This window comes from Nerophis ophidion, linkage group LG17 (genome assembly GCF_033978795.1).
Source record: "Nerophis ophidion isolate RoL-2023_Sa linkage group LG17, RoL_Noph_v1.0, whole genome shotgun sequence".
In the NCBI taxonomy this organism is placed as follows: Eukaryota; Metazoa; Chordata; class Actinopteri; order Syngnathiformes; family Syngnathidae; genus Nerophis; species Nerophis ophidion.
In genome coordinates, this window is record NC_084627.1 from 23624324 (window position 1) to 23638448 (window position 14125).

At 41.6% G+C, this 14125-nt stretch overlaps 1 protein-coding gene across 1 annotated transcript in view; it reads right to left on the reverse strand.

Annotated features, from left to right (window-relative positions):
- The window catches only part of ntrk2b (neurotrophic tyrosine kinase, receptor, type 2b), an 85229-nt gene extending 75641 nt beyond the window's left edge, over positions 1 to 9588 (reverse strand). Inside the window, exon 1 of the mRNA XM_061876616.1 lies at positions 9342 to 9588. Coding sequence (XP_061732600.1) covers positions 9342 to 9532 — 191 coding nt within the window. The 5' untranslated portion in view covers positions 9533 to 9588. The remainder of the gene's footprint in view (positions 1 to 9341) is intronic.
- Positions 9589 to 14125: the final 4537 nt, after the last annotated feature.

Consider the following 14125-nt stretch of genomic DNA (forward strand, 5'->3'; position numbering starts at 1 on the left):
GCTTATTTCAACAAGACAATGCCAAGCCATGTGTTACAACAGCGTGGCTTCATAGTAAAAGAGTGCGGGTACTTGACTGGCTTGCCTGTAGTCCAGACCTGTCTCCCATTGAAAACGTGTGGCGCATTATGAAGCCTAAAATACAACAACGGAGACCCCATTCTTGTGAAAGACTGAGCATTTTTTGGGAAGCTGTTTTTATACCCAATCATGGCATCCACCTGTTCCCAATTAGCCTGCACGCCTGTGGAATGTTCCAAATAAGTGTTTGATCAGCATTCCTCAACTTTATCAGTATTTATTGCCACATTTCCCAACTTCTTTGTCACGTGTTGCTGGCATCAAATTCTAAAGTTAATTATTATTTGCAACAACAAAAAAATGTTGATCAGTTTGAACATCAAATAGGTTGTCTTTGTAGCATATTCAACTGAATTCTGTTTATATTTACATCTAACACAATTTCCCAACTTATATGGTAGTTGGTAGCATCAGTTCTGCTCTTTTAATGTCTGTAATGTCCGTTGTGTTCTTTGATGTTTCCCTCTTACGTAAGAGGGATGTGTGCTATGGATATGTGTTGTTTTTTCCCTTGGCCTCAGTCTGGACACCCTCTCCAGGGGCCTAGGCTCAGACCGATTTTCTCCCCCCCCAGTTTTCTAAACTGAAAACATTTCCTTGTTGTCTACATAACATGTAATGGTGGTTCTTTGGTCAAAATGTTGCACATATTATGTTTAACACATCATCTTCAAGCATCTTTCTGACAGTCGCTTCCGGATCCGTTGTATTGTGGGCGGTCTTATTTACGTGGATCACCTTCGGCAGCGTCTTCTCCCCGTTATCTTTGTTGTAGCGGTGTGGCGTGCAAGTACGGAGTGGATGAGGATAAAAAAATTTAGCTAACTGTTTCAATGACGGCGCAGCATTTCCTCAACCGGAAAAAACAACAAGAATGTGTCCTGTGAAAAACCATCTGACCGGAACACTAATAATTAAAGTTCCTTGGATGAATAATGTAAACTCACTATACCGGTATGTTTTAGCGCTTTCATGGCGGGTTTACTGACAGATATAAGTTAGAACTTTGCACTACTTTATATTAGCAATGGCAACAGTGGAAGGTAGAGAAAAAGAAGAAGCATATCGTGACGGACTGCAAAGGCGGAAGCGCACAATTTTTCAGGATTCATGCAGATCCCAGATGCAGATCAGCAGGTACCAGAAGGTAACAAAAGTTGCTTTTGCATAATATTGCAAAATAAAACACCAGATAATATGTCTTACCTTATACACACACCATAATAATACTCCTATGTTTAATGCGCCGACAATCCTTCAAGTGTTGCAGCTTCATAGCTTACCAAAGTCGTACTAAAACATGTGTAATGTTCAATATTTTCAATGGAACATATAAAATGTTGGTGTTGTTTACTTGAGTCATATTTCCATCATATTGCAGTCCACATGTATCTCTTATGTTTGACTGCCAACTACTGCTCACACTAATCACAGTGTATCAAATAAAATTGCTTTGAGGCCGGTAACCAAAACCATAATTATTCGATACATTAGGCGCACCAGGTCGAGTTTTGAGGGAAAAAAATTATTTTAAGTGCGCCTTATAGTCCGGAAAATACGGTACCTGAAATGAAATGAGCCCAACAGACCCAAAGATGTTCATAACACGTCACATTTGCTCGGTTAATTGAAGCAATCCATGCTCGCCTTTGACTTTCACTCTTCGTTTTAGTCGTTTCTCCCTGTCCAATTATATAACCTTAGGAATTCCATAAAAGCTAGTTTTATCCCTCCCACCTCGATTGTGACAGAAGACAATGGCACACTTCTACAACACTTAAAACCTTTGGCATATCTGTAAGTGGAATTAAATTAGGAATTAATTAAGCAAAGAAATCAAACAAAGCACCGATATGATTCAGTTTAAGAGACTGTTCAAACTACAAGTGTTCACAAAGTACACAGAACAAGAATTATGGTGAACATCTTGAATCCTTTTTTTTAATTATTGAAACAAAGATTATTTACAAACTGTATGTATTTAATATTTGTTTGCTTACTATGGTATACTATTTATTTATTCACTGTTCTGTTACAGAGAACAAGGAAATTGGATAAAATTGCTATGGTATGAAAAGAGGTAGGACTAAATAAGCTCTACTTTGATCTACTCCTTTTCGGACGTGCTGTAATGAAACAACTGGTAATATGGGATGAATTACATGCATGTTCGAAATAAACTGAAACTGACACTGAAACTGAAAACTGAAAACTGAAACACTTTTGTCGGCATTATGAACATTACTGGATAAATGATCGGCGACAATTAGCATGTCACGAAAACCACCCTTCAATACACATACCAGTATTGCATTGTAAAAAAAAAAAAAAAAAGAACTTCTCCAATTTAACTTTTTTTTCCCCCAAGGTCACGAGCCTTTGAAATGGGTGACAGTTGGTCTCGATAAGGCCCTTCGATTTTTTTTTCATTTTGTACGATCCATTTTAATTGCGGTTGTTGCTCTCTCTTACAATACCGCGCGTACAGCACAGCCATGTGAACAAAACCTATACATCCAGCAAAAATAGCTACCAGGAACTAGGGTTGTACAATATAACAATACTAGTATAGTACCGCATTCGGTACTATACCGCTTCTGAAAAGTACCGTACCCGCTCCCTCGTTGTCGTCACGTCATGTCATTGCTGGTTTTACGAGCAGAGGAGCATGTTCGGCAGCGCACAATCACCGAGTACTTACAAACAGACACAGTTTGTAGACAAAAAAGGGAGAACGGACGCATTTTGACTTAAAAACTAACAATAAATGTGAAGTTATAACACTGAAACGCCTTCAGGAAGAGGTGCTTTAAGACATGGCTAGCTGGCTAGCAGCTAACGTCCATCCGCTGCCTGCAGTGTTTTAGCTACTTCTAAATCACTAATCCTCGCCTCCATGGGGACACAATAAAGAACGTTTCTTACAAGTATCATCCGTGCAGGACGAAGAATAGCTAAACATGCTTCACTACACGCCGTAGCTCACTGGCGTCAAAATGTAAACATACGCCATTGGTGGATCTACACCTAACATCCACTGTAACGATACCAAGTATAAGAGTGCATCTCGTTCATACTACTATGACTACACCAATATTTTTGGGCATCACAACATCTTCTTTTGGGGTTTTTTCATATAATGTTTATAAACTCAGGAAATATGTCCCTGGACACAAGATGACTTTCAATCAATCAATCAATCAATCAATCAATCAATCAATCAAAGTTCAGTTATATAGCCCTAAACCACGAGTGTCTCAAAGGGCTGCACAATCCACAATGACATCCTCGGCTCAGATCCCAGTATATGACCAATGTACGATCCTGTAACGACTTGGTATCGGATTGATACCCAAATTTGTGGTATCATCCAAAACTAATGTAAAGCATCCAAAAAACAGAAGAATAAGTGATTGTTACATTTTAACAGAAGTGTAGATAGAATATGTTGAAAGAGAAAGTAAGCAGATCGTAACAGTAAATTAACAAGTAGATTATTAATTCATTTTCTACCACTTGTCCTTAATAATTTTGACAACATAATAGAATGATAAATGGCACAATATGTTACTGCATATGTCAGCAGACTAAATTAGGAGCCTTTGTTTGTTTCCTTACTAATCAAAGACAAGCTGCCTTGTATGTTCACTATTTTATTTAAGGAGAACTTGCAATTAGAAACATATGTTTAATGTACCATAAGATTTTTTTTTGTTAAAATAAAGCCAATAATGCCATTTTTTGTGGTCCCCTTTATTACGAAAAGGATCGAAATAATTTTGGTACCGGATTCCTGTACCAAAATATTGGTATCGTGGCCATACAACCAGGAACCAAACCCGACTCTTGCCAGATCCTTGTAGTTCGCTGAGCTTTTTTTGATTGATTGAAACTTTTATTAGTAGATTGCACAGTACAGTACATATTCCGTACAATTGACCACTAAATGGTAGCACATGAATAAGTTTTTCAACTTATTTAAGTCGGGGTCCACGTTAATCAATTCATAGCAAATAAATCACACAAGGATCTGGGACTTCTCAATAGGAGATGTATTTCAGAAGGCGGGGCCTTGTAAAAAAAATAATTTTATGTGATTGGATGAAGCATTTTTCCGCTATCTTGAATGACGTGCTACTTCAACCACTCAGATCGGAATCAACCCGTGACGCTGATGAGAGCAACGCTGGCAAATCCAAAACGGAACAGCCGACATATTGAATAACGACAGACCGAAAAGTTTGAGAACTTTTACTGAAACAACGCAGCAATGTCACTAGATGTCACAAAAACAGTTGCAATAGCAGAATCAATGTCAGCAAACGACTCTTCACAGCATGCCACCATTGTTGTTTGAATCAGTCGCTTCGGGGCTACATCACGTCTATGAAATCCCGTCCGGCGATCCTGATTGGTCCAATATTTGTTGCCATCTTCAAGGAGTTTGCAATTCACTCAGGCCCAGATCCTTGTGCGGAGCTCAGTGAACCAAAAGGATCTGGCAAGAGTCAGGTTATCAGGAACCCACAATGCATTGCGGGAAAAAAAAAAGAAAGACCCAAAACGTCATAAGGGACCCATCTCACCCCGGACATAAACTTTTTGAACTGCTGGCCTCGGGCAGGAGATACAGGACAATAAAATGCTGGACAAACAGATTTGAGAACACTTTTTACCCGAGAGCAATAGTGTCGCTGAACACAAGACAAGAATGACTGGGCATGTGAGCTGTGTATCTATTTTATGTATTATTATGGGCAGCATAGTGGTAGAGGGGTTAGTGCATGTGCCTCACAATACGAAGGTCCTTAGCAGTCCTGGGTTCAATCCCCGGCTCTGGATCTTTCTGTGTGGAGTTTGCATGTTCTCCCCGTGAGTGCGTGAGTTCCCTCCGGCTTCCTCCCACCTCCAAAGACATGCACCTGGGGATAGGTTGATTGGCAACACTAAATGGTCCCTAGTGTGTGAATGTGAGTGTGAATGTTGTCTGTCTATCTGTGTTGGCCCTGTGATGAGGTGGCGACTTGTCCAGGGTGTACCGCGCCTTCCGCCCAGATGCAGCTGAGATAGGCACCAGCGACCCCCGCAACCCCAAAAGAGACAAGCGGTACAAAATGGATGGGTGGATGTATTTTTATCTATTTATCTATGTTTTTATGAATTTGCTCTACATTAGTTTTGCTTACAGTTTTGTGGTAAATTGTACAAACCCCACATTCATATGAGTTGGGAAATTGTGTTGGATGTAAATATAAACGGAATACAATGATTTGCAAATCCGTTTGAACCCATATTCAATTGAATGCACTAAAAAGACAAGATATTTGATGTTCAAACTCATGAACTTTGTCTGTTTTTTTTTGCAAATAATAATTAACTGAGAATTTGATGGCTGCAACACATGCCAAAGTAGTTGGGAAAGGGCATGTTCACCACTGTGTTACGTCACCTTTTCTTTTAACAACACTCAATAAACGTTTAAGAACTGAGGAGACACATTTTTGAAGCTTTTCAGTTGGAATTCTTTCCCATTCTTGCTTGATGTACAGCTTAAGTTGTTCAACAGTCCGGGGTCTCTGTTGTCGTATTTTAGGCTTCAAAATTTTCAATGGGAGACAGGTCTGGACTACAGGCAGAACAGTCAAGTACCTGCACTCTTTTACTATGACGCCACGCTGTTGTAACACCTGGTGTGGCATTGTCTGGCTGAAATAAGCAGGGGCGTCCATGATAATGTTGCTTAATTGTCAGTACAGTATATGTTAATCAAAAACCTGTATGTACCTTTCAGCATTAATGGTGCCATCGCAGATGTGTAAGTTACCCATGCCTTGGGCACTAATACACCCCCATACCATCACAGATGCTGGCTTTTGAACTTTGCGCCTATAACAATCCGGTAGGTTATTTTCCTCTTTGTTCCTGAGGACACAAATGTCCACAGTTTCCAAAAACAATTTGAAATATGGACTCCTCAGACCACAGAACACTTTTCCACTTTGTATCAGTCCATCTTAGATGATCTCGGGGCCAGAGAAGCTGGTGGCGTTTCTGGATGTTGTTGATAAATGGCTTTCGCTTTGCATAGTCAGGGGCACCAAAAAGGGGGGGTAAAGGAGACGGATTCTAGGGGCCCATGATGGAAGGTGGCCCAGAGAGGCCCTTAATGATAATGAAATTAGAATACGGAAAAAATAATGACACTAACTTGGGGGCCCTGTAAAGATTATTTTCATGGGGCCCAAAATCCCTAGCGGCGCCCCTGTGCATAGTAGAGCTTTAACTTGCACTTACAGATGTAGCGACCAACTGTATTTACTGACAGTGGTTTTCTGAAGTGTTCCTGAGCCCATGTGGTGATATCCTTTAGAGATTGACGTCGGTTTTTGTTACAGTGCCGTCTGAGGGATCAAATGTCACGGTCATTCAATGTTGGTTTCCAGCCATGCCGCTTACGTGGAGTGATTTGTCCAGATTCTCTGAATCTTTTGATGATATTATGGAGCGTAGATGTTGAAATCCCTAAATTTCTTGCAATTGCACTTTGAGAAATGTTGTTCTTAAACTGTTTGACTATTTGCTCACGCAGTTGTGGACAAAGGGGTGTACCTCGCCCCATCCTTTCTTGTGAAAGACTGAGCATTTTTTGGGAAGCTGCTTTTATACCCAATCATGGCACCCACCTGTTCCCAATTAGCCTGCACACCTGTGGGATGTTCCATATAAGAGTTTGATGAGCATTTCTCAACTCTATCAGTATTTGTTGCAACCTTTCCCAACTTCTTTGTCACGTGTTGTTGGCATCAAATTCTAAAGTTAATGATTATTTGCACAAATAAAAATGTTTATCAGTTTGAACCTCAAATATGTTGTCTGAATATGGGTTGAAAATGATTTGCAAATCATTGTATTCCGTTTATATTTACATCTAACACAATTTCCCACCTCATATGGAAACGGGGTTTGTAGTTGGGAAAGGGCATGTTCACCACAGTGTTACATCACCTTTTCTTTTAACAACACTCAATAAACGTTTGGGAACTGAGGAAACAAATTGTTGAAGCTTTGAAAGTAGAATTCTTTCCCATTCTTGTTTTATGTAGAACTTCAGTCTCCGCTGTCGTATTTTACGCTTCATAATGCGCCACACATTTTCGATGGGAGACAGGTCCGGACTGCATGAAGGCGAGCCAGGGAAGTACCCGCACTCTTTTTTTTTTTACGAAGCCACGCTGTTGTAACACGTGCTGAATGTGGCTTGGCATTGTCTTGCTGAAATAAGCAGGGGCGTCCATGAAAAAGACGGCGCTTAGTTGGCAGCACATGTTGTTTCAACCCATATTCAACTGAATATGGGTTGAAAAGGATTTGCAAATCATTGTATTCCATTTATATTTACATCTAACACAATTTCCCAACTCATATGGAAACAGGGTTTGTACAATGACAATAAAGATATATTCGATTCTATTCTAAATCACGTGCCCTTTCCAGCCCGATACAAACTTTTCAGTTTACGAACCAATTAATAGAAGTACTTCTGTTTAAACATGCACCTCAGTAATGAGTATTACTTTTTGCACTGGTTGTACAGTTAATTATTACTGCGATACTTAAAGGCCTACTGAAACCCACTACTACCGACCACGCAGTCTGATAGTTTATATATCAATGATGAAATATTAACATTGCAACACATGCCAATCAACCGGTTTAGTTTACTAAATGACAATTTTAAATTTCCCGCGGAGTTTCTTGTTGAAAACGTCGCGGAATGATGACGCGTATGATGACGCGTGTTTATGACTTCACCGGTTGTAGCGGACATATTAGCCCAGCACCACTTACGGCTAAAAGTCGTCTCTTTTCATCGCATGATTACACAGTATTTTGGACATCTGTGTTGCTGAATCTTTTGTAATTTGTTCAATTAATAATGGACACTATAAAGAAGAATGCTGTTGGTGGAAAGCGGTGGATTGCAGCTGCCTTTAGCACCGAAACACAGCCGGTGTTTCTTTGTTGTGAAGCTTTAACACAGAGCGACTTCCTACTGCAGCTGTCAAAAAGGCAGCTGTGATCTTGCCTCCTCCATTGGCTTCTCTGAGAGACACACCGCAGCCATCCGACTTTCAGGTATGACTTTACAATCTCACTAAAACACTATTAAAACAATAGGCGGGTAAGGGATCTTCCAGAATTATCCTGGCAAACGTGTCTAGTTACATCTGAAATGCTCACACCGTCGCCTTTTCTTTTCTTTATTTAGTGCCTCACTCTAACTTTCCTCATCCATTAATCTTTTATCCTCGCTCAAATCAAAGGGGAAATCGTCACTTTCTCGGTCCGAATAGCTCTTGCTATGATTTAAAAAAATGTGAGGATGTGAGGAGCCATACAACCCGTGACGTCACGCGCACATCGTCTGCTACTTCCGGTACAGGCAAGGCTTTTTTATTAGCGACCAAAAGTTGCGAACTTTATCGTGGATGTTCTCTACTAAATCCTTTCAGCAAAAATATGGCAATATCGCGAAATGATCAAGTATGACACATAGAATGGACCTGCTGTCCCCGTTTAAAAAAGAAAATCTAATTTCAGTAGGCCTTTAAACTATTTCCTATCGGGCAAATTGTTTCCACTCTACAAGCAATGAGAATATTGCCTGACCGTTAATGGTATGGGTTTGAAAAAAAAAATCCAGTTTGAAATAGTGCATGTCTATACATGAATCGCTCACGCAACGTTTTTCCACGTCATGCGACACGTATGTCACGCTGTCTGCGCACGCCTCTGCACACATGCGCGCCCCCACTATGTGGCCTTAGCCACGCAATACCATGTGTCACCTGTCAACAATGTGATGACGACACGCTCCTTTAAGCGGGTTTTTTTTTTTTTTTTGGGAGATGCACGGTGTTCGCTTTTTTTTTTTTTTTAAGCGCTGCTTAGTAAATGGGCGCGCACCGCACGGCCATTACGCACGCGCGCTACGTGCACACGCACGCGAGCAGCAGCATCGCCGCTCGTGGAACGCGCATCCCCGCCAAACACCTCGCACGATTTCACGTGTCCGCCGTGACGAAATGATCCACGTCGCGCGGGGTGTCAGCAGAAAGAGGCGATAACGCGTCACGTGGTTGAGCCTTTCCGACATGCAACCATCGTCGTCGTCATCCCCAAAAAAAAATAATTAAAAAAAATATAAATTTTTAAAAAAGGTGGCGTCCTAATAACTTCACACGCACACATGCACTCACATCTCGTTGATGTTCTCCATCTCGTCCAGCGTCAGCAGCGGGAAATCCTCGATGCCCGGTTCGGGATCGACGCAAACAATCGTGGAGACGGCGCAGGTGCAGGACTCCGGGCAGGCGGCGCTCAGTCCCCACATTCCATGCAGCAGAGCCCACAGGAAGAATCCGAGGCGAGCCATGCCATGCCAGTCCATCGCCGCGCCAAAAAAAAAAACAAAAAAAAAACAGACCCCCCCTAAAAAATAAATAAAAAAACACCCACCCACCCACCCCCGAGTAAGTACCAAATTGGATTACAATCCGCTCCTCCTCCTCGATTGCTGCTTTTTATTCGATCCTTTGCGCCACTGGATCAAGAAGATGCCATGGATCGGCCTGCAGAGGCAGATTTCGCGCACACGACACACACCGTGGAAGGAAGGTGTCAAGTGCTCCGGCGGTGTCCTGCTTCTTGGTGCTGATGCTGATGCTGTCTCACTCCTCCATGCATGCAGAGCGATCGCCGAGCTCCCCACCCCCCTCACCCGTTTTTTTTTTTTTTTTTTTTTTTTGCCTTGTAAAAACAAATATGACGTGTTCCAGATGTTTGGAGATCAATAGGCAGGCAGGATGGCTGGTTGCCCCCCCCCCCCCAACCCCCACCCCTCACCCCCTCCTCTCTCACTTCTTCACTCCCCCCTCCCACCAAGAGAGCTCTCCCTCACATGCGAGGTGGTGACGATGATGATGATGATGACTATACCTTCATCGATTATCAACACACACCTTTATGCAGCTATCAGATCACCCAAATATTAGGTACACCTGCACACCGCATCCAAAAGCATCAGTGCCATCTAAACTAAGGATGCAAACTTCTCTGTTACTACACACACCCAAACAATAACAGTGCAAGCTCAACTTACACACATGCACACACAAATAGTGTGACGTCCACGTTGACGCACTAAAACTAGACTCCTTAAAAAACACACACAACTAGAAGAGGCGATTGCTAAAGGAATTGCGTGTGAACGCTCCAATGCTGAAGTTGAACTGAAATGCTGACAGAATGTATAGTATGAATGTAAGAATAGTTTCAATGTTGAAGTGAAGTGAATTATTTTTATTTAGCGCTTTCCTCTAGTGCAGTGGTTCTTAAAGGGGAACATTATCACAATTTCAGAAGGGGTAACGCCAATAAAAATCAGTTCCCTGTGGCTTATTTTATTTTTTGAATTTTTTTTCAAAATTTTACTCGTGCCTGAATATCCCTAAAAAAAGCTTTAAAGGGGAACATTATCACAATTTCAAAAGGGTTAAAAACAATAAAAATCAGTTCCCAGTGGCTTGTTTTATTTTTAGAAGTGTTTTAAAAAATTCTACACCTCCCGGAATATCCCTAAAAAAAGCTTTAAAGTTCTTTATTTTCGCTATTTGCGATGCGACTGTCCATTTCCCTGTGACGTCATACAGGGCTGCCAATACAAACAACATGGCGGTTACCACAGCAAGATATAGCAACATTAGCTCGGATTCAGACTCGGATTTCAGCGGCTTAAGCGATTCAACAGATTACGCATGTATTGAAACAGATGGTTGGAGTATGGAGGCAGATAGCGAAAACGAAATTGAAGAAGAAACTGAAGCTATTGAGCGAATCGCTATTGACGCTGTTCGGCCACAGCATGGGTGTACCTAATGAAGTGGCCCATAGCATGGCTGCCTTATTAGCATCGCCGGTAAAATGTGCGGACCAAACGATCAGGACTTTCGCATCTTGTGACACTGGAGCAACTTAAATATGTCAATTGGTAAGTGTTTGTTTCGCATTAAATGTGGGTATCCAGTTTCAAATGTACATACAGCTAGCGTAAATAGCATGTTAGCATCGATTAGCATAGCATGTTAGCATCGATTAGCTGGCAGTCATGCCGCGACCAAATATGTCTGATTAGCACATAAGTCAACAACATCAACAAAACTCACCTTTGTGATTTCGTTGACTTAATCGTTGCAAATGCACCTGCATGTTATCCATACATGTCTGTGCCATGTCTGCCTTAGCATCGCCGATAAAATGTGCAGACACTCTGGTACATTCAATGGGGATCTGGCGGCAGATTTCTTGCCAGTGGTGCAACTTGAATCCCTCCCTGTTAGTGTTGTTACACCCTCCGACAACACACCGACGACGCATGATGTCTCCAAGGTTCCAAAAAATAGTCGAAAAAACGGAAAATAACAGAGCTGAGACCCGGTGTTTGTAATGTTTTGAAAATGAAAATGTCAGGTGTATTACCTCGGTGACGTCACGTTCTGACGTCATCGCCAAAAGAGCCATAAACAGAAAGGTTTATGGCTCCTTCACATCGAGAGGAGCCAGATGAGGTGGTTCGGGCATCTGGTCAGGATGCCACCCGAACGCCTCCCTAGGGAGGTGTTTAGGGCACGTCCAACCGGTAGGAGGCCACGGGGAAGACCCAGGACACGTTGGGAAGACTATGTCTCCCGGCTGGCCTGGGAACGCCTCGGGATCCCCCGGGAAGAGCTAGACTAAGTGGCTGGGGAGAGGGAAGTCTGGGTTTCCCTGCTTAGGCTGTTGCCCCCGCGACCCGACCTCGGATAAGCGGAAGATGATGGATGGATGGATGAAAGATTTGTGTTTGAGGATATTGATAGCGACGGACTAGAAAAAAAAAAAAAAAACGCGATTGCAATCGCGTTGCATTGAGACGGATTCATATGTTTTTAGAGACATTTACTAGGATAATTCTGGGAAATCCCTTATCTTTCTATTGTGTTGCTAGTGTTTTAGTGAGTTTAACAGTACCTGATAGTCGGAAGTGTAACGGCCGGGTGTTGACGCGCAGTGTCTCGGAGAAGTCGACACCAGCTGTACTGGAGGCACAAGCTCAGCTGATATCCGGTAAGAAGCGACTTTTTAACCACAATTTTCTCACCGAAACCTGCTGGTTGACATTCGGTTGGGATCCATGTCCGCTGTGATCCATAGGAAAGCTTCACCTCTGTGAATTTTAAACAAGGAATAACCGTGTGTTTGTGTGGCCAAAGGCTAAAGCTTCCCAACTCCGTCTTTCTACTTTGACTTCTCCAATATTAATTGAACAAATTGCAAAAGATTCAGCAACACATATCTCCAAAATACTGTGTAATTATGCCGTTAAAGCAGACGACTTTTAGCTGTGTGTGTGCGCAGCGCTCATATTCATAACAGCCCGTGACGTCACGCGTACATGTCATTATTAAGCAATGTTTTCAAGAAAAAAGTCCCAGGAAATTTAATATTGCAATTTAGTAAACTAAAAAGGCCGTATTGGCATGTGTTGCAATGTTAATATTTCATCATTGATATATAAACTATTAGACTGCGTGGTGGGTAGTAATGGGTTTCAGTAGGCCTTTAAACCAGGGTGGGTGGCCACTGGGAGCTTGTGGGTAAAGTCTCTTGCCCAAGGACACAACAGCAGTGACTAGGAGGGCAGAATCGTGGATAGAACCTGCAACCCTCAAGTTGCTGGCACAGCCACTGTAACTACTGGGCCACGCCGCCCCGAAGAGTTTGTATTGCCGGAAAAGCCGGAATTTGGTTTGGAGCTTGGGAAAGTGTTATTTTGAAGGCCCAGGGTGAGTGGAACGGGTTAATGTTGGAATGGTTTGAAAATGTTGAAAAATGTGGGAATTGTGCAACTTGGAAAAATGGCCCATTTATTTGAATGGGAAATTCCTGGAAATTTTGGGAAAAGTGGGATTACAAGAAATACATATTAGGAGCATGAATGTCCTGAATGAGCTTAATTGGTTGGTGTTGAAATGTTTAAATTGGTCAAGAAATGTTGAAGTAGTAAATGGTAGTAGTAAATGGTATTAGGTAATTTTGGGAAAATCTGATTTTTTTATTTAAATGGTAAAAAATTTGAATGGTCTGAATGAGTTAAAATGGTTGGTGTTGAATTTTTTTTAAATCGGTCGAGAAATGTTGAAGTACAAATATGTGGAATTGAGAAGTGGTATTACAGAATTCCTGGAATTTCGGGAAACCGGGAATTTTTCCAGTTCAAAAATAAACTTGTTTTTTTGTCCTAACTAAGAGGAATATTTTGACGGTGGAACGGTCGAAGTGGGTTGAAAAATGTTGGATAAGTAGTCACCAGAAAAAAGTGTGGAAATAGGGCTTTGGAAAACCAGGAATTCTGGAAAATCCTGTAATTTTTTTCAACTTCAAAAAAGGGTAGTTTAAATTTCCAGGATGGTGGAATGTGTTGAAGGTAAAATGATTTGAATCGGTTGAAAAATGTGTAAATGGTGGATGCTTGAAAAGATCGCCTATTAATTTTGAATGGGAATATGTCCCGTAAAACCTGGAAATTCTTGGAAATCTGGGAAATCTGGAACTTTTCGGAATTTGTCAAGGGAAAGCCCGTGATTCCCAAACAGGCTGAACAGTTTGAAGTTGGAACAGTGTACAAATCATAGAAAAGAAGGGTGGAATTGTGGAACTTTGAAAAATGTCCCATTAAGTTCAATGAGAATTTCCAAAACATTTGGGAATTTCGGGAAAAGCTGGATTTTTTTTCTAAATGGTAAAAAACTTAAATTGGTGAATAAGTTGAAATGGTTTGTGTTGACATTTTCAAATCGGTCGAGAAATGTTGACGTAGTAACATGTTGACTTAAAAAATGGTATTAGGGACGGCGTGGCGCAGTGGAAGAGTAGCCGTGCGCAATCTGAGGGTCCCTGGTTCAATCCCCATTTAGTACCAACCTCGTCACGTCCGTTGTGTCCT